Source organism: Malaya genurostris, chromosome 2, assembly GCF_030247185.1.
Source record: "Malaya genurostris strain Urasoe2022 chromosome 2, Malgen_1.1, whole genome shotgun sequence".
Classification (NCBI taxonomy): Eukaryota; Metazoa; Arthropoda; class Insecta; order Diptera; family Culicidae; genus Malaya; species Malaya genurostris.
Window position 1 is genome coordinate 284,096,275 of NC_080571.1, and position 18,278 is coordinate 284,114,552.

At 40.1% G+C, this 18,278-nt stretch overlaps 1 protein-coding gene across 1 annotated transcript; it reads left to right on the plus strand.

The window, feature by feature from the left end:
• Window positions 1–479: 479 nt before the first annotated feature.
• Window positions 480–14,936, plus strand: LOC131430367 (protein sister of odd and bowel). Its single transcript, XM_058595288.1, has 2 exons — window positions 480–2,316; window positions 14,048–14,936. Exons 1-2 carry the CDS (start codon window positions 1,340–1,342, stop codon window positions 14,433–14,435), a joined length of 1,365 nt encoding a protein of 454 aa, XP_058451271.1. The 5' UTR covers window positions 480–1,339; the 3' UTR covers window positions 14,436–14,936.
• Window positions 14,937–18,278: the final 3,342 nt, after the last annotated feature.

Below are 18,278 nucleotides of genomic sequence, written 5' to 3' on the forward strand. Positions count from 1 at the left end.
CACTCAGAACCATGCGAAAGTTTGCTCTCCCACAGGGGCCTACTGGCGGAGGGCAGGTTTCCATCCTTCGGTTCGGTCCAAACCGACCGTTCCAACAGGTAATTCCATTCCACGCACCCAGGTAAAGGTGGAGGTGTCGTGTTGGTTCTTGGTTCTCTTTCTCTCGCTTTTGTTCCGACGACAGCCAACCAAACGGATTGGATTTATTTTTTTTTCGTTCATATTTGCGGGTCTCCCTGAACGATCGAAGGTGCAAGCCATCAATAGTGTTGATCCTCTCTCATCGAAGATTGAGGTACGAAGCAACGGGCACGAAAATATACATGTTTTTTTCACTGGTACCCTGGGCCGGATTGACTTGTGCTGACTCGAGAGAGCCCCGGTGAGAAAGAGAGAGAGAGACACACGGACACAGGAGAGGGTGTGTGTGTGTTGGTCTCCAAGAGGCTTATGCCAGGCTCAACCCGAGCAACTTAACACTGGCAGCGGGCGCGCGCGCGAGCAAAAACCACATCGTGTCTATATCATAGAAGAGAAAGAGTCCGTGTATCAGTATGCAGCGCAATACGGTAGACAGCAGAACTACACGAACGACGATGACGATGCCGATGCGGAGTTGAGACCAGCAGCCAGCCAGTCACGGTCTCCGGTGCCAGAAAGTCACAAGTGTCTTCCTATTGAGGTGTGTAATCCGCGCGCGTGCGAATTTCCTATTCCGTTTCCGCTCCGGTCCAAGCTCTGCTGCATCCAATTGGAATCCTGCACAATATGAAATCCTAATCCTAGAAGCCCCCCGGATGGTTCGGTTATGAGCGTTGCTGTTGTGTAGACCTGCCACCAAGCTTGTGTGGGTGACCCAACGAAGGTCCCGAAAACCGTGCGGTGCTCTGTGTGCTGACCAAGTGACACCAAGTTGTTTGGTTAGGGTCGTTGTTTGCTCAGCTCTTATCAACGCGTGTTGGTTGATAAGATTTTCAACAAGAATAGCAAGAACCGTTTGATCTTGTGCCGCCCGGTGTCGTTACATGTGTGAGAAAGGGCATGCGCGTGGTGAATGTAAACAATTAGCGGTTACATGCCGGTAACAGAATAGACCTTTGACGGTGTGCTTAAAATCCTGGCGCTTCTTGACGTGTTCACACGAAGCCTGCCCGAAGATTGACGAACTTGGAAGTGAGTGTACCTAACGAGGATCGTATCGTCCGCCGATGAGCTCACAGGCCACGTACGTTCGAGCGAGGTTTCAAGGTGATTAATATTCAATAAATTTGTGGTTTGTTCACGAGATCCGAGCTTAATAAATAAACAAACGAACCCCGAACGGTTTGGTCGGAGATAGATGTTATTGGAAACCAACGGCTGGCAAGCGAACGTGATGGAGCAATCGAATGAGTCAGCCGCCGCAACTGCGTCGGCGGCGGCCAATAACGTACCACGAAACTCACAGCCGGGTGATTTTGCAACTGCCGCCGCAGTCGTGCTTTCACTGCAGAGCACAATGGTTACCAGTCTCCAGCAGGCGGCCCTGATGCCTGCCAATTCCGCAGCTGCAGCTGCATTCAACCTTCAGGCACTCGAATCATATCTCACTCTACAGAGAATAACCGGAAAATCGGACGTGCTTCGTCTGTCCAATCGTGCACCGTTGCCCTCGATGCCTCTGACCTCGCCGTCATCGACCGTCACCTCGGCTGCGGCGAACACGGACGATATGCTGATGGACACGCAACCGGCATCGGTGCAGCAGCTGCTCCAGAACAATGACCTCAGCGAAGAACTTCCGGTTCTCGATCAGGACGATGATCTCAACTTCGATGATCCCATGCACGACTCGACATCCGACGGCAATTCACTGGACACCGGTTACCCTAGCCTCGTTCTGAATGCGGCCTTTCACCAGCAAATGAGTGCAGACAAGTTCAAAACTCTGGCTGCCGCTTCATCATCATCATCATCATCATTAACGTCAACGTCAACGAATCCGGCGGCCGCCGTTGCTGCAGCCGCCGCTAGTCTGGTTGCAAGTTCGGCTGTCGCAGCCGCAGCGGCTGTGTCGAAAAAATGTACACCCACGTCAACGGCTACGATTACGGCTACAACTCATCAACAGCAGCCGCCGTCGGGAATGACAGCCACTACAGCCGCCACCGCCGGACAAAGACCCAAAAAGCAATTCATTTGTCAGTTCTGCAAACGACAATTTACAAAATCCTACAATTTACTGATCCACGAGCGGACCCACACCGACGAGCGACCATATTCCTGTGACATCTGCGGTAAAGCCTTCCGTCGACAGGATCATCTACGGGATCATAGGTAAGCCTAGAAACCCTTTCTTTTCCTCCCTTCGGTCTTCGAAATAGTGGACCACGTGGCACTCTGTGTTCCACTTTAATTTCAATATACATCCAATTTTTTTTCTCTGACCGGATTGAATTCGTTTTACGACTATCTCTCTCTCTCTTTTTTTTTCTCGGTGTCCCTTTTCTTCGTTCGCTCGTATCTTTCACCTCACTTCACCACACCCAGGTCAGCGTGAAGAGAGTAGAGACCTCCGAGTGCACACCTTTTATTTACGCACTTTATCACTTGTGACTTTTACGATCGCTATTATTAATACGCTACACCGGCGTAAGAACCGAACCCGAACCGGGGAACCCGCGGGGAGATCGAGTTTTGAAATAGTTTTTTATAACGCTTTTAGTGAGATGACCGATTTCAAGCATTAACCGACGACAAGCGAAAACAAAACGAGAACTTCACCACAGAAACAAAAAAAAAAAAAACAAAACAAAAAAAAAGAAACAGTTCGAACAAACAAAAAAAAAAGATCCCAGCTAACCTCGTACAGTTTAAGTCCAAATTGTAATGTGATTTATTTTTGTTAATTTGCTCTCTCGTGCTAATAAAGATTTTATTTTCTTGTAAAACCTCAAATCACTTCTCCAAATGTCATCCTGGAAGAAACTCATAACCGCTGGTTCACCGGCGAAAGAATCACACTTTTTCAATCTGTCACTCGGTGTCGGGTCGGGGCGGTGCGCGACGGACGGGCCAGAACTCGAACTCGTGAACTTATCGCATAATGTGCGGAAATTTATGACACCTGGAACACTTTGCATTTCGCGGCTGTACCCCGCGTGGTTCCTCTTCCATCCGGCGGTGGCCCCCGGGGGTTGTAGGTGTGACTAAAAGCGTACGGTTAAAAGTTAAAACAAAAGAAGGTCTGGTCCGCGATCACCTCAACCGGATTATGTAAATTTTCGATGATAGACACACCGTTGGTGAAACGGTGGACCATCAATTTTTGGGACCTCGGAATTTATGTCCCTCGCGATAAGAGCTCGGCTTGCAACTCGCGACGCTCCCTCTTCGCGATCCGAGCAATCAGGCCGTGGTTCCCGCGGGTACGAATAAATTGGTAGATTGTTGTTTCGACGCAATCGAATCTTGGCCGGTAATCCGCGGCGGTCCGCGTTTTTTCCCCCCTTGCTAATGGTCCTGTATCGTGATCAATCCGTTCGGTGTTAGCCCGACGTGAAACGATAAATAAAAACCCGAATTTCAACGGCGGCGGACAGTTTGGCGAGCACGCGCACTCGTCTGACAGATAAACGATACGTTTTCACCGTTTTCTTGTTTTCGCGTCGAATCATCGCGTCGTCGCGCGGGTTAATGTTTATCGATCACCGCGAATTATCCGTGTTTGTGATGATGATGACGATGATGATGACGATGATGATGTGTTTCCACAAATTAGTGTGTGTGTGTTCAGTGTTGGTGTGATGCGCGTTAGTTCACAGTCACCCCGATAAAAGTCAAGGTAGGTGGACAATTGTGATATTATTTCGCTTTTGCTAATCTACTTGGCTTAACTTCTTTTTATTGAATATTTAATTAGAACTCCGCTTACCGCTTGCCGTGGTTACTGAAGAAGAAACGGAGACATCACACTAACTGAACTTAATACACGTGCACATCCATCCATCACTTACTGATAATTTGGTCTTCATCAAAATCTCCACCGGGTTCATGAATTTCAATCTGACTCATATGGCGTTTTTCATTGAGAAACACTGGTGGCGTGGATTGCTCTGTTTTTGCTCTTTCGAGCAGAAATAGCAATGAAACACCGTCAAAATATAGCATTTCTGCTCGAAAGTGCAAAATCAGAGCAATCCACGCCACCAGTGTTTTTCAATGAAAAACTTGCCTTGCGCGATCGGAGTGTGAAAAAATATAACATTATACACACTTTATACGTGACTTTGACGTTTTGTTTAGATGTCATCTTTCATTTATCCTTTCGATTGTTGCCGGGAAACGAAGTGAAAAACCTTCCAAACAGTGGGAGTTCATTGTGGAAAGTTAAAATTTGGTAAACCACATATAACCTCAAGTTGATTCAATAAAAATTAACCTCTGAGTACACTTGACTGACTGTAGAGTTCAACATTGCCTTCGCTTCATCAGTGCCTAAAGCAGTTCAAATTGAACTGCCATCTCCGTCTAGCAGTTTGATTTAAACCGCAAAATAGACTCAAAGTTTATACTATTTTGTAACACTTTTTCGATGTTGCACCGAAGTGCAGTACTTTTTCTAACGTTTCGGGAGTCTTTTAGTTACCATCTAAGACAAGACGAGACAGCTGGATTCTTAGTCTTATTTTGTTCGCTTTCCATGGGTCCTGCTGAATTATTAGTGATCGTTAACTGTAGGTGACTAACGACGTTGCACTATGGTCCGAAACGGGAAATTAGCGTGACAAAAATATTTTCACTATTAAATATTAGTTTTTTGTAGTTCGTGTCTTCACAAAAGTTGTTTGTAATCAAATGGCGCTCCTTTTGATGAAAAATGTTACTAGGGTGGTCCTCATTTAGATTGAAATCTGAAATCTAACTTTCTTAATTGAACTCAAAAATTTTTGTTTTTTTTTGTTGTACAATACAGTTGTAGGAAATTTTATTTTGAGCGACTTTGCTGAAAAAAGCACCTCTCTAGCTTTTCATTTGATCGAGTTACATCAATTTTCCCGAATAAAGGTAGGGTTGCTCCTGAAAATTGACTTTTTTTGTTCTAACTTTTTTGTGAAACGTTCTACGGAAAAGTTGTCTTCAGAAGAGTTATTGTTAATACAACCACAGTAGATAATGGAAAAAAGTACACCCGTTTCTCACTAAAGGTGCTGTTAGTGTCACCGTACAGTGGGAAATCTATGTTTATTTGATTTATGATACTATCATTTTGCCGAAGGCGCTTAAGAGCTATGCAATGTTTTAGAGTTTTTTGAAGGTATTTTTAAAACTTATTTAAATAAGTTAAAGAAATAACACCCTTCCAACTTTCTCTTAAATTTTTACTTAAATTATGACCATTCAGGAACCGCATAGGATACATTTTTATCGATCTGGCATCTAATAATTATTGATATTTGAAGCTGGACTAGTTTTTGATGAAAAAATAATCATAACTTTTCACTGCTAGCTCATATGAAAAAGCTTTGTTGAGCAAAATTATGCGCAATGATTAGTACAACAACTCTTCCGAAGACAACTTTTCCGTAGAACGTTTCACAAAAAGTTAGAACAAAAAAAGTCAATTTTCAGGAGCAACCTTATTCTTATTCGTGAAAATTGATGTAACTCGATCAAATGAAAAGCTAGAGAGATGCTTTTTTCAGCAAAGTCGCTCAAAATAAAATTTTCTACAACTTTATTGTACAGCAAAAAAAACAAAAATTTTTGAGTTCAATTAAGAAAGTTAGATTTCAGATTTCAATCTAAATGAGGACCACCCTAGTAACATTTTTCATCAAAAGGAGCGCCATTTGATTACAAACAACTTTTGTGAAGACACGAACTACAAAAAACTAATATTTGATAGTGAAAATATTTTTGTCACGATAATTTCCCATTTCGGACCACTGTGCATTGGCAGTGCCGCAAATTTCTTTCATATATTAATGCATGTTGTTTACATTCCATTATTCAAATAATAATAGTTGTAATAGATTACAAAAAATATCGTCGTATTTTGTGCGCTATTGAGTTATTCAACATTTGGAGATTTTATAAATATCAATTCACAGTACCTACAATAACCGCGAAAAAAACCTCATAACCGGAACCAATTAAAGCACCTATAATTTAACACTATCTTGTAGTATGTTGACTGTTTAGTCTGATTCTCAAGCTGTATTGAATATTTCAGAATACGAAAACAATTATTGCATTGTTGAGTTTAGTTTATTTTGAGTTCCATCTTCCTTTAGGCAGTTTCACTAGTCTTACTGCAAACACTGCGAAATACGATGAGAATAACCCTGTGATAAAGAAAACAGCACAACATTAAAAACGTCAAAAATGAGGCTCCCATGCTTGGCTTCGAAAACGTAACGTGAGCTGTCTTGTCTTGTCTTAGATTATCATTATTTCTGCACCACTCTATTGGATGGAAAGAACACAAAATTGGGTAGTTTTTGGAGGCTTATAGAAAGTTCTTACAAAATAGAAGTTTGAAATTTCTTGACAAAATACATTTTTTCGGTATTCTGATACCAACTGTACACTAATAAAAACGGCGGGTGGGTAATGTCGAGGGCTTAACTGGATGACGTGAATATGAATAGAACTGACAGGTTTCCATCATACTTCCGAATGACGATGGTCGCTCTAATTATTCGAGTGAATTGTGTAAGCTTTCATTTTTACGCTTCCATAATATGACACGATGAACGTTCACAAGGTACGATTTATTAATAAGAAAACTATTTCAACACACAACTTCTAGGGAATAATGCAAATAATTCAAATAGAAGGAAACAACAGAAATAATGAGATGTAAATAGAATTTGTGAACTGACACTGACAACTGAAAAGTGATTTCATTCTTGATGTGACGAGAAAAATCAAACTTCTTGTTGTGCATGCAAATTTCAAATGTTAGAGCACTTAACGTACATTGCTAAATGCATCTGATTTTCATATCCAGGCCACAATCTAGATTTCGAATTGATTCAAAGACACCTAGTATTTTGTCGTAAGTTGAAAGAAGATACAATAACCCTTACACCAATTATATAGGCTTCAAATGAGTGACAGGAAACAAATAACAAACGCCTATATCGAAAACAAAATGAAAATTTGCTTTGCTTAAAGTAATGGCCATTATTCTGGAAATTTGTAGATTTCTCACGAAAAAAATTCCGCTCCTTTTGATTCGAAGCAATACTCGAGCCATTTTTTATGCTCGTTCGAAGTTAACGAAGTGCTGCTTAGCGGATGTGTTTCCCATGGACACAAATAGCCGATAATCTAAAAGGGTTAGGTCGTGTGAATAAGCCGCATGCGGTAGCACTTTCCATCCGAACTTCTCTATCTGTTTCCGGACCGGTTTCAAAGTGTGAGACGTGGCATTGTCATGAATGAGTTTCACATTCATTTCTCTGGTGCCGTATTCTGATCGTTTTAACAGAACTGCTCGGTTTAAATTGTTTGTAGCATTGAGTTGTAACTGTTTTATTCGGTTTCAGTAGCTTATAATAGATAACCACACTGTGATTCAACCAAATACAGAACATTGTCTTCTTGCCGAAACTGTTTGGTTTTGTAGTCGACGTTGATGTCTTGCCTGGACCTACCCATAATATTTTAGGTTTAGGATTCCTTAAATAGATTGACTTTTCGTTGCTGATCTCAATCCGTTGCCGGAATATTTCCAGTAGTATTTCTCAAACGGGTCCGAATTCGTTTATGCCTTTCTCATATTACGTGTATTTTCATATATATCAGTAGAAAATGCTGTCAAAACTATTTATTGCAAACTTAAATAAAAGTTAGAAAGTTTATTTGGATATAAACTAGCATTACGTCAAATTAATAAGAATTTTCGTGACGTCTTGGAATTTCAAACACACTTCACTCTCAAACCTGGAGTCGGGCCCGAATAGGAATCAATAGCAGTCTATCGTGCTATAAGATCTTTCATTTTAGTCCAAGTTTGTGGAAATCGGTTCAGCCATTTCTGAGAAAAAGTTCCGTTTTGAAGTTTTTTACCAGTATTTCCGAACCCGGAAATTAGAAACCGGTGTACCTGAAGTTGGTTTGAAAGTCGAGTAATTCACAAAATAACATGAGGACTCTACTAATGACATTGAGACTATTGGTACAATAACTCTATTTAGATTAATAGAGGAAATGCTATTTGAATGAATTTGATTTATAGAAGTAACAGAAGCGTGTTGGTTGGTTTCTTGTATATTGCTAAACATTAATTCGAATCGAGACGAGTTTGCCTAAAATAAGACCTTACTTTGCATCTTTCATAAACTGCAATTATTTTGTTGAAGTAACCAATCTTTCATTGGAACACTTGGGAATAAGATAGTTACATCGGAAGAGACAATACTTTCATCATCTTCGATTTCTTCTGAGTTCTGAAGTTGAGTAGCGAACATTTAACACAACAAACTGTAAGCCATGTGACTGACTGAATTAAAATTTCACCTTATTATGTCAAAAATCGATTTTATTTGTCAATGTAATCTTCCAGGCCCGTGCGCAGGAATCATTCAAGGGAGGGTACAATGGAGAATTCAAGGAAGTGGTAAAAAAGGGGGGAGGGGTGGTTCATCCGGGGTTAGGATTCAAGGGAGGAAGGGGGGTGGGGAAGGTGCAAAAATTTGAAAGACAAGTCAAAATGTTTGGACTTTTATATGAAAAATACTATATTGTTCATTGAACTTACTGTTGTAAAATCTTCCATGCGGATGGTTTAAACCCCCAAACCTCCCCCCTCTTGCGCCCGGGCCTGTAATCTTCCTCTTCAAAAGCCATAGAATTATTTTAAGGCTCTCTAACTTCTCGCTACCGTGCTTGTAGAAGGATTTGTCTTTTGCCTCTAAATATGCTTTATATTTAGTTAGCCATTGCTTCTTTATTCGAATTGAATTTCTTACTGGTGAGCATTTATTTTAGCCAGTCACTGGGGAGCTAGATCTGTACTAAATGGTGAATGAGGAAGCAATTGAAAGTATGATTCGTTCAATTTAACCATCGATTTGAGAATGCATTGCGAGGTGCATTGCCTTGGAGAAAAAGAGTTTTTTCTTCAACCTATGAGATTTTCTTTAATTTTTGCATGATAACGATTTAACAACGCTAAGTAGTATTCGCTATTAACAGTTTTCTCAAGATAGTGCTTCCCACCTTTGGATGCTACGGACGTGATTCATCGATTGCAGTCCACTCAGATAATGATCGTTTTGATTCCGGAGTAAAGTGATGAGTCCATATTTCATCCATTGTCACATATCAACTCAAAAAATCGGATTTATTACCATAGCCAAATACTGCTTTAAATCATTAACACATTGTTGTTCTTGATCGACTGTGAGTAAACGCGGCACCCAATTTGAAAAAAGCTTTCTCATGGTCAAATGTGCATAAATAATTATAATCACAATGTCTTCTGATATCTTTACGGTATTAGCTATCTAACGCAATTTCAATTTACAATTAGATACAACCAATTGGAGGACTTTTTTTTTATGTTTTCTGAAGTAATCACCGGTGTCGATTCCATGAAATTTCACACATAGCCTTTCGAAATTTGATACTTCATAAACGTTATTTGGATTTGACAATCATAACACCATCTCGATTTTATTAATGATATGTTATATGTCTAGAATCGAATTCTCAAGTCTGCGATTTGAAATTTTCTTTGCGTAGTGGGAGCTCTGAGGAAAATATTCTCCATGTTGAGGTTTTGTATGATGGAAGATGAGTTTTTATAAGTTTTTATAAGCATTTCTCAGTCACAAAAAACTAAGCAAACGATTTAATTCTAAAATTGTCCAATTTTATTTATTGAGTAAATAATAAGAGTTAGGATGGCTGAAAAATCGAAGTTTGGACTATATTTATGGAGAGTTTTCTGTTTTTTCAAAATAATTTTTTGATTGAGGTTCGACTTCTACATTCCTGTTAGAACCGTCATTAATTTTTGAGTAATTAGATTGTCATATTTTTTTTGTCGGTGTGAACAACTTTGTTTCCTTTACTTAACGTAGAAAACTGGCTTCTACTGCCATGGTTTTACTAATTCTTTTTCATTTATATTCTGTTAGTTTTTAAACGATCTCAGCTACAATAGACATTGATTGAGGAAAAAGAACAGACACATTTATTAAGACCTGTTTCTATGGCTATATTTACTTGTTCGTGGTTAACTTGCATAATTTAGCTCAAGATTGAGAATTGTTTATTCGTTGCTCAAACTTTGAGACGAACAATTGACTTGGAAGTCCTCTTAATAAGGAGTGTATCGAAAAGTTGTTAGCAACATTGATGGTTGAATGAAAAAGCGAAAAAAAAACATATTTTTGCATCAGTTTTCGATATATTGTAGAAAAATTACATTTTTATGCATTTCACTGATTATATCGAAGAAAATCCTAGTTTCTGTGAAACGCTCGCACTTTGGACTAGACATTCTTCATCCAAATCTGCACAGTTACTTTTGTGACTTTCCTGGTGCAGCTGTCCAGTTTTTTTTTAACTCCTGCATGTTTTGGAACACTGTACCTTTCTTCCGAAAGTGCCGCTTGACAATTGCCCAATACCTTTCAATTGGCCGAAGATCCGGGCAGTTCGGTGGGTTGATGTCCTTTTCCACGAATTGTACATTATTTTTGACAACCACTGTATAACGGAATTGGCGTAGTGGGCTGAAGCCAAATCCGGCCAGAAGAGAGGAGGAGCCTTATGCTTTCTGTACAGTGGCAGCATTCTCTTCTTCAAACATTCTTCCTCGTACACCTTGGCGTTGATTCGTGAAGAAAATCGACGACCGCAAACCACAGGTACAAATTGCTTGCCCTTCTGCCCAAACTTTTCCATCGACACCGTGGTGTCAGCATCGTCCAGGTCCTGGTACACCGATTTCGTATAATATTGCGGTCCGGGCAGCGCTCGAGAGTCTTCCTTGGCGTAGGTTTCGTCGTCGATCAGGATGCATCCGTCTTTATTCTGTGGAATCCGGTTATACAGTTTTGTCGCTTTTGTTTTGGCCTGAACTTGCTGTACCAGGGACTTTTTCGGCATCTTCTGTTTCTTGTACGTTTTCAGGGAGTTCCGAACTTTGATCCGTTGAATTATCCCGATGCTGGTGTTGAACTGCTTGGCCAAATCCCGCGTCGACGCCGATGGGTTTTTCCTGATGTACTAAACCACTTTTAAGTCTCGGCCGGGCTGTCTGGGACCCGTTTTCCTTCCGGATCGGGTCAAATCCTTAATGGAAAGGGTCTTACCGAACTTCTCGATAATATTTTTGACACTGGTGTGGTGCACTTTCACCCGTTTTGCAATTTCGTTGTACGTGATTCCACTTTCTGAGCACCTAGTGTGCAGAATTTTCTTTCGAGTTTCCGGATCAATTCGACTCATCATTGAAACGATAAACCGTACCGAAACTAATCGATTGCGCAGCTGTTATTGACATGTAAACAAACATGTCACCGCAAAAGACGCTGCAAAAAATTAAGCCATTCCAGAGTAATAACTGTTCGAATGTTGCTAACTACTTATCGATATACTCTTTACTGTACCAAAGGCTTTCGAGGTCGGGCGGTAAGATTTTGGGAATGTAAATTTTCGAATTTCTTATGAAGGAGAATTCGTTTGGCTCTGATGATTCGGCGAATTTTACTTTGCGTTGCGTTGTGACGATAGTCTTAACGGATTGAACGCTGATGTTTTCCGCTGACTGATAAATGGGAATGGTGATTTTGGGAGGATGAAAATAACAACTGATTTTTTTCCATAAGGAATCAGTTTCAGTGAGAATCGCGTTTGCAAAAAATCAGTACTAAACTTTTCTGCAGTGAGTTTTCTGATTGATGATTTTTTTGTCCGGAATCACTTCTGAAAAATTTCAGTCGCGATTTTCGAAATTTTGATTTTTTCCCAACACTGCTGCTGACTGAACTCAACGATTCAATATAAACCACTAAGCAGACACAAACAGTTCAGATATTGAACTTCGGTGTTTTGTAAATAGCCATCACTTTACGTCTACTTAGCAGTTTACATTGAACCGCTGAGTCCAGTTATCAGTTCAATATAAATTGCGAACGCATTGATGAGTCGAAGACGAAACGTAAAGTCAAATCAAATAAGAGTTACCAAAGAAACAGTATTGGGAATTGATACCATTCCAACTCAAACTGAACATCTCAACAGCATAGCCATCATTCACGGAAAATGATAAACGTAGGAGAGGAAATGTTGATGGTTCACCTATTTTTCTAAAGAACGGCGACACATGACTCTCTTCAATTCATGATTCAACGATTCCATGTATCTACTAATTTAACCCGCAGAAAATCGGTAATAACGAAAAGACTTCATGTTCCAGTCTATATGAATTCGTAATTTGAATCACTCGTCTCCATACGAAAAAAAAAACAAACAAACTAGAATTCTCTTCTACTTAGCATAGAATCGCAACCACAAAAACCTCATTATTAGGTACATTCTCTACTATAATGAGAAAAGGTAAATTTTCGACAAATTTCGACAGGAGTGACCTTTTTTCACGTCCGACGCACACGCCTACTGCGATAGTCCCATTTCAATGTTTTGCAAATTTTACTTTGTTTAGACATTTTTTACAAATCTTGAAGATTTTTTTTCGCTTATTTTAAGAGAAGGTTGCATCTTTCCAAAGTGTTTAAGTTTTTTCTATACTTCATTCTGAATTATATACGGATTTTGAATTTGATCTCTAACTTAATCGAATCGAACTGCCTTTTTTTCAAAATGTAATATCTTTCGATACTCCCACAATTTTCTTTCTCAAATTTAAAAACCTATTTGTTTCACTACTGTTACCGAAATAGAAATCCATTCTATTGCAACTTGACTAGGCACTGATCCTCCAAAACCGTCCACCGTAAACATCCCTGAATCCGAATCCGGCCAGCCTCAACCCACGGTCGGAAGACTGCCCGTCCCGCATGCACCGCATCTCTCGATTTCCCGCGGTTCGTCGTCGATTCCCGCAAAAGGCACGCGAGAACAAGCACGTCAGTTCTGGTTTTCAGCGTCGTCGTGTATAAGAAATATAATAAAAATCAAAAACATGTTTCCGTTCCGCATTTTTTGTTGTTGTGAGTCGCGTCAACACAGTTGAAGGGGAAGGCTACGGAATGAACAAAAACTAAAATAAAAAAAAATACAACTTTCAAAAGAGATCTCCCGCGAATCGTTTCGTTGTTGGGCTATCAGCGCGCCTGACTGCACCGTGACCGGATTGTCATGACGGCGGTGACGGCGGCGGCAGCGTTTCGGTTTTGGTCATCAGTTGACTGACCAAATTGGCAGAATCCGCTGACGTCCGTTGCTGGTTGGCTGTCATCGAGATTCGTCGCTATCGAAGACGTGTACCACCCGATCGGCACCACCGCCTTGGACTTGGCGGACTTCTAAATTATGCTGTAAAGTGACCATCCGGTTGTTTCGTCAAAGTTCCGCGCGTGTACTTTTGTGGGCATCGTTTGAATGTTTTTTTCGCGAGTTCTTCCTGCGAGTCCACGGTTCGAGCCAGAAAGAATAAAAAAAAAGCCGTTGACGATGAGATGACTAGACAATTGATGAAATCAATATAAAAATATTATGTTTTTATTCATCCGACATCTGTTAATGCTTAATCTTTGATAAAGATGAAATATAAGAACGGAATGAAGAAGGAACATCAGAAACAACTTCGACCTGGCGTGATCCGTTCGTTAAGGAGGGTGGTTGGTGGGAGGGAGGGTTGGTGGAGGCGCGGTACATTAACTGATTTCTCCGTTTCTTCTTTCGGGACGCATTGTCTCAACCGCTTAGCTGAGCTCATCTCACGCTTTACGATTTCTGCCCGTTTTTTCATTTTCAGTTTTTTTTGTAAAATTTATTGTGTTTTATGTTTCGCTCGACCTCAACATTTAATATCTTCATTTTTCTTCCCCGTTGTCTTTTCCTCCCGAAAAATTGATCGCAGATACATCCACTCCAAGGAGAAACCCTTCAAGTGCCTGGAATGCGGAAAGGGATTCTGTCAGTCGCGGACGCTAGCCGTGCACAAGATACTGCACATGGAGGAATCGCCCCACAAGTGCCCGGTGTGCAGCCGAAGCTTCAACCAGCGATCGAACCTGAAGACCCACCTGCTCACCCACACGGACATTAAACCGTATCACTGTGCGGCCTGCGGTAAGGTATTCCGGCGGAACTGTGATCTGCGAAGGCACAGCCTCACGCACAATCTGGGCGCCAGCGGTTCCGTTGGGCTCGACGGTCAGTTGGATCTGAGCGGAAGTTCCTCGATCGGTGCCAGCGATTCCGAAGCCAATACCATCGATCTGATGGCACTGGCTGGCGTTGATTAAGTGAGTTCCGTAGGATCCTGCGATGGTGCTCCCATGCGCCCAATACCTGCTGCCTGTTGGTTCATAATTGCAAATGTTGACGTTTAGTGAGATAGGTTTTTTGTTTAGTTTGAAGTGAAAAGTGCATTCTGACGAAATGTGGGTCGGAATCGAATTCTTTTTTTTATTGCTAGATTATTAAAAATGTGATGAAAATGAGTACTTCTTGTAGAACAAAGGTAGAAAAACTATGCTTATGTTTTTTTTAGAAAAGCCGATTCCTTTTAATGACACTATCCTCATATATTGTTAGTAGCTAAAAATGTTAGTTGTTTCATTTCTGAAATACTACTTATACTTTGCTTAAGAGACAGTTAAACGAAAAGATATCCGATAGTGTTAAGGTTCTATATATTATACAGTGCATCAAATTGTTAAAGTAGAGACCCGTTACAATGTACAGTAACGAACAAATGTAAATAGTTTTATGTCAACTCCAACGAGAAATTGAAATAAATGAAATAAATACATAATTATTTAAAAATGCAAATTTCCCAACAAAATTCAAACTTCCCAGATGACAAATCGAAATTCACCGTCAAGCGGGCACAAACACAAGCCAAACATTCACGGTAAGTCAATTGATTGATCAGATAGGTTTCCACACGAACATGACATAACCTCACAAAATTTGTCAAATAAATTTTCATTTCACAGCTGACGGTGGTTTTGACGTGAATGCGTCTTACTTTTCAATGTGGAAGAATGGGTAGAACTGAATCGCGAATATCTCGAGTTGTACTAAACGCTGCAGCATAATTCTTTCTCCATGTCATCCGAAATATGATCAGCAATTTACGATTGAATTTTCAACAGTGTGACCTCAGAAACAACGATTTCTTAAGCTTTTTGGAAACAATGAGGAAAACTCATCACGCTTGCTTGCCTTTTTCGCACTTGGACGACGATTTTAGGGTCGTCTCAGTCGCCTTCAACCAAAAAGTCGCCAATCTGCTTGGTGAAAACCCTCATTTCAATTGGATTCTGGAACGGATCCCTACCTACTTACAGCCGGATACCTTCAGAATGCAGGTTATAAATTTAAAACTAAGATTCTAGAATTGAATACTAATTCTAGACTAGATTTTGGAACTAAATTTAGAGCTTTAATTTAAGTTCGGAATTAGTATTCAGAATTCTGATTTATTGATTCTGTGGTATCCTGAATCATGTGATATCCACATTGAGTATGATTGGGTTAGCGTGTAGCAGTTGGGGAGAAAGCGGAATGACGGTGGCATGCGTTGAGTCAAAGGCCGCGAACGAGTGTACAGAATATAAGTGGATATCTGCAGAAAGGAGAATATCACATTGGCGATCCTGCCATGATAAACTGAACTGGAGAATCTTGAATTCATTTTCATCGTAAGTATGATTAAGTTGATTTACAAACGACGAGAAAGCCGGAAAAAATATAGAACGGTGGTTTTATTTGTCATGAGCCAAGTTCAGCTCATGACAAATAAAACTAAAAATAATCAGAAAAAAACGATAAGAGATGCGTCGGGTTAAGCAAATAGCCGACATTGAGTACATTGCACCGAGTTAAGCTCATGGAATATTGGAAAATTCAAATCACAAAAAATTGGGTTCAGCTCAGAGTTCAGAAACATGCGAAACAAAAAAAACTGTCAACACTGCTTTTTAAAACACATGGTTGATTGAAATGTGAACGAGATAGAGTAGCAGCTGATGTCCTATGGATAACTTTCAGTACCGAAAAACACACATGTTTATTCCGTACACAAAGAAAGTAGTATAAACTGCTTCCGTATACGTTATATACACGTAAAATTTATAAATTGATTAGAATATGGCCAAAGATAAATGATAAAGACATGTACGTGCTTATAAATATTTTGAAAAAATGTGGTTCGTTCCCGGTACCTTCTGAAATGATCGCACTCACCGCTTGGTGGAGCGCGAGATAAATTGCATTGTTATCATTTCAACCAAAGTGTGCCATAAAATCTCAATATATACAAATGAGCTACCGAATCGAAAGGGTTCTCGCGGGTTGACATTTGCATTATGAATGTATGATGGGAACTCAGCAGTGCAATCACTTCTTTATCACCATTGGTGCCAGTTTCACGGAGGACCGTAGATGTGTGCCAAAAAAAGATTGTGACTGTCATGTCTGGAAATTCGTTTGTGATATGGCAACAGAGGCATTTTGTGCGAGAGTGATTCGGTTTTCGAAGCATGGCCGTGCTGGTGTTCAGTTATGTGAGTGTCTAGCGTTATGGAGTGCTTGAGGAATTGAGTAACGTGTGCGAACGAAAGAGTTTCACCCGCTGCTATTCGCACTCGTTCCTGTTTTTGGTGCAATTTATTGAGAGGAGCGCAGGACGGTTGCTGTTTTCATTCAGTGCTTCTACTGCCCATACTCACATATCAGTCCCATATGGATTTTGCCCTTTTTTGAGTTACACCGGCGGATAACGTCTATTTTTACCCTACTTTCAGAAATTGCAAAAAAACCTGGGGTTAGTTCAGTAAAGTGTGAAAAAAACATATGTCCCATATGGAAAGTACTCGCACATCAGTCCCACGCATTAAAAAGCATATTTTAATACCTGAAAAACCTATTGTATGTTTTTTTTCAGGCTACTGGGCCAGTATTTAGCACTGGCAAAGCATACTTAAATTTCGCTAATGTAATGTCATTTTTGTTTCTAGCACTGCACATGTGTAGTGGAGCACCGACTATACTCGCTCCAACTTGGGTGTTATCAAGGTATCATTTCTGTCCTACACCGGTGTAGTAAAGCAAAGCCTTGGCATTACATTCCTTTTGTGGAATTTGGCCTTTCTGTTTCAACAGACTTCGCAACCGATTCTTAGTGTACAGAATCATCATTCATGTTTGTTTGCAAAAAAAGAGTGTATCATAGTATGGAGTTTTCATAAAGTAGGTATCTTAAAACAAAAACAAGCCATGTCAATCGAAACTCCTTGTATTTACAGATTTAAGTACGCTTAACAGGTAAGTTTACCCAAAAATCTTTTTGCTCTTCTTTGATTAATGGTAGAACTATTCCATGGAGCGTATTCTTACGTGTTTCATCCAGACCATTTGGATGTGTTTGGCTCTCCAAGATGTGTGAAATGTCAAATTGTTTATCGCTCACAATTTTTAGTTGCTTTTAAGAACAAATTGAACACGATTTAATTTCACCATCATCAGCAACCGAACTACTGTACCGTAATTCTAAGCTTCTTTTTGAAAAAGTATCTGTCTAATCTGGTCGATTTTCGTCTTTATTCAACGTGTACTGGCTAACGCTGAGCTTTGATAGAAAATAATCAGTTGATTGCATGTCCAATACATCGACTTTATTCATACACATTTTTTAAATTTTGTTATGAATTTATTCAATTGTTTTACCCGCAATGCTTCCCGTATCCAATGGTGTTAAGAAAGAATTCTCGGCAAACTTGCACGACGTTTTTGTCGGCTGATTCAAGGGAGAAGCGATAAGTGTACAATTTACGAGGATCGTTTAATTTATGATGATAACTGTTTCTCGTTTTCATAGGTGCCCGATTTACTCTTTTGCGAATAAAAGCCACTTGACCATTTTGGTCCATATTCCAGAATGCTTGATAAATATTGATTTGATCGTTTTTCGATATCCCATTGGCACAATTTTTCCGACAGTTACAATGCATAAAATTGGGGGGATGTAAAATGCGGCGCTACTTTGCAGAAACCAACCTACGATATTCCTTTTTGGATATTTTGCGTTTCGATCGCAGTTCCTCGCAAAAATAGCTTTCTTCAGAATCAAACGTTTCAGC

Coding starts and splice junctions, on each gene's coding strand:
- LOC131430367 (XM_058595288.1), top strand. CDS start 1,340: ATGTTATTGGAAACCAACGGCTGGCAAGCGAACGTGATGGAGCAATCG. Junction 2,317..14,047: donor GATCATCTACGGGATCATAG/GTAAGCCTAGAA, acceptor AATTGATCGCAG/ATACATCCACTCCAAGGAGA.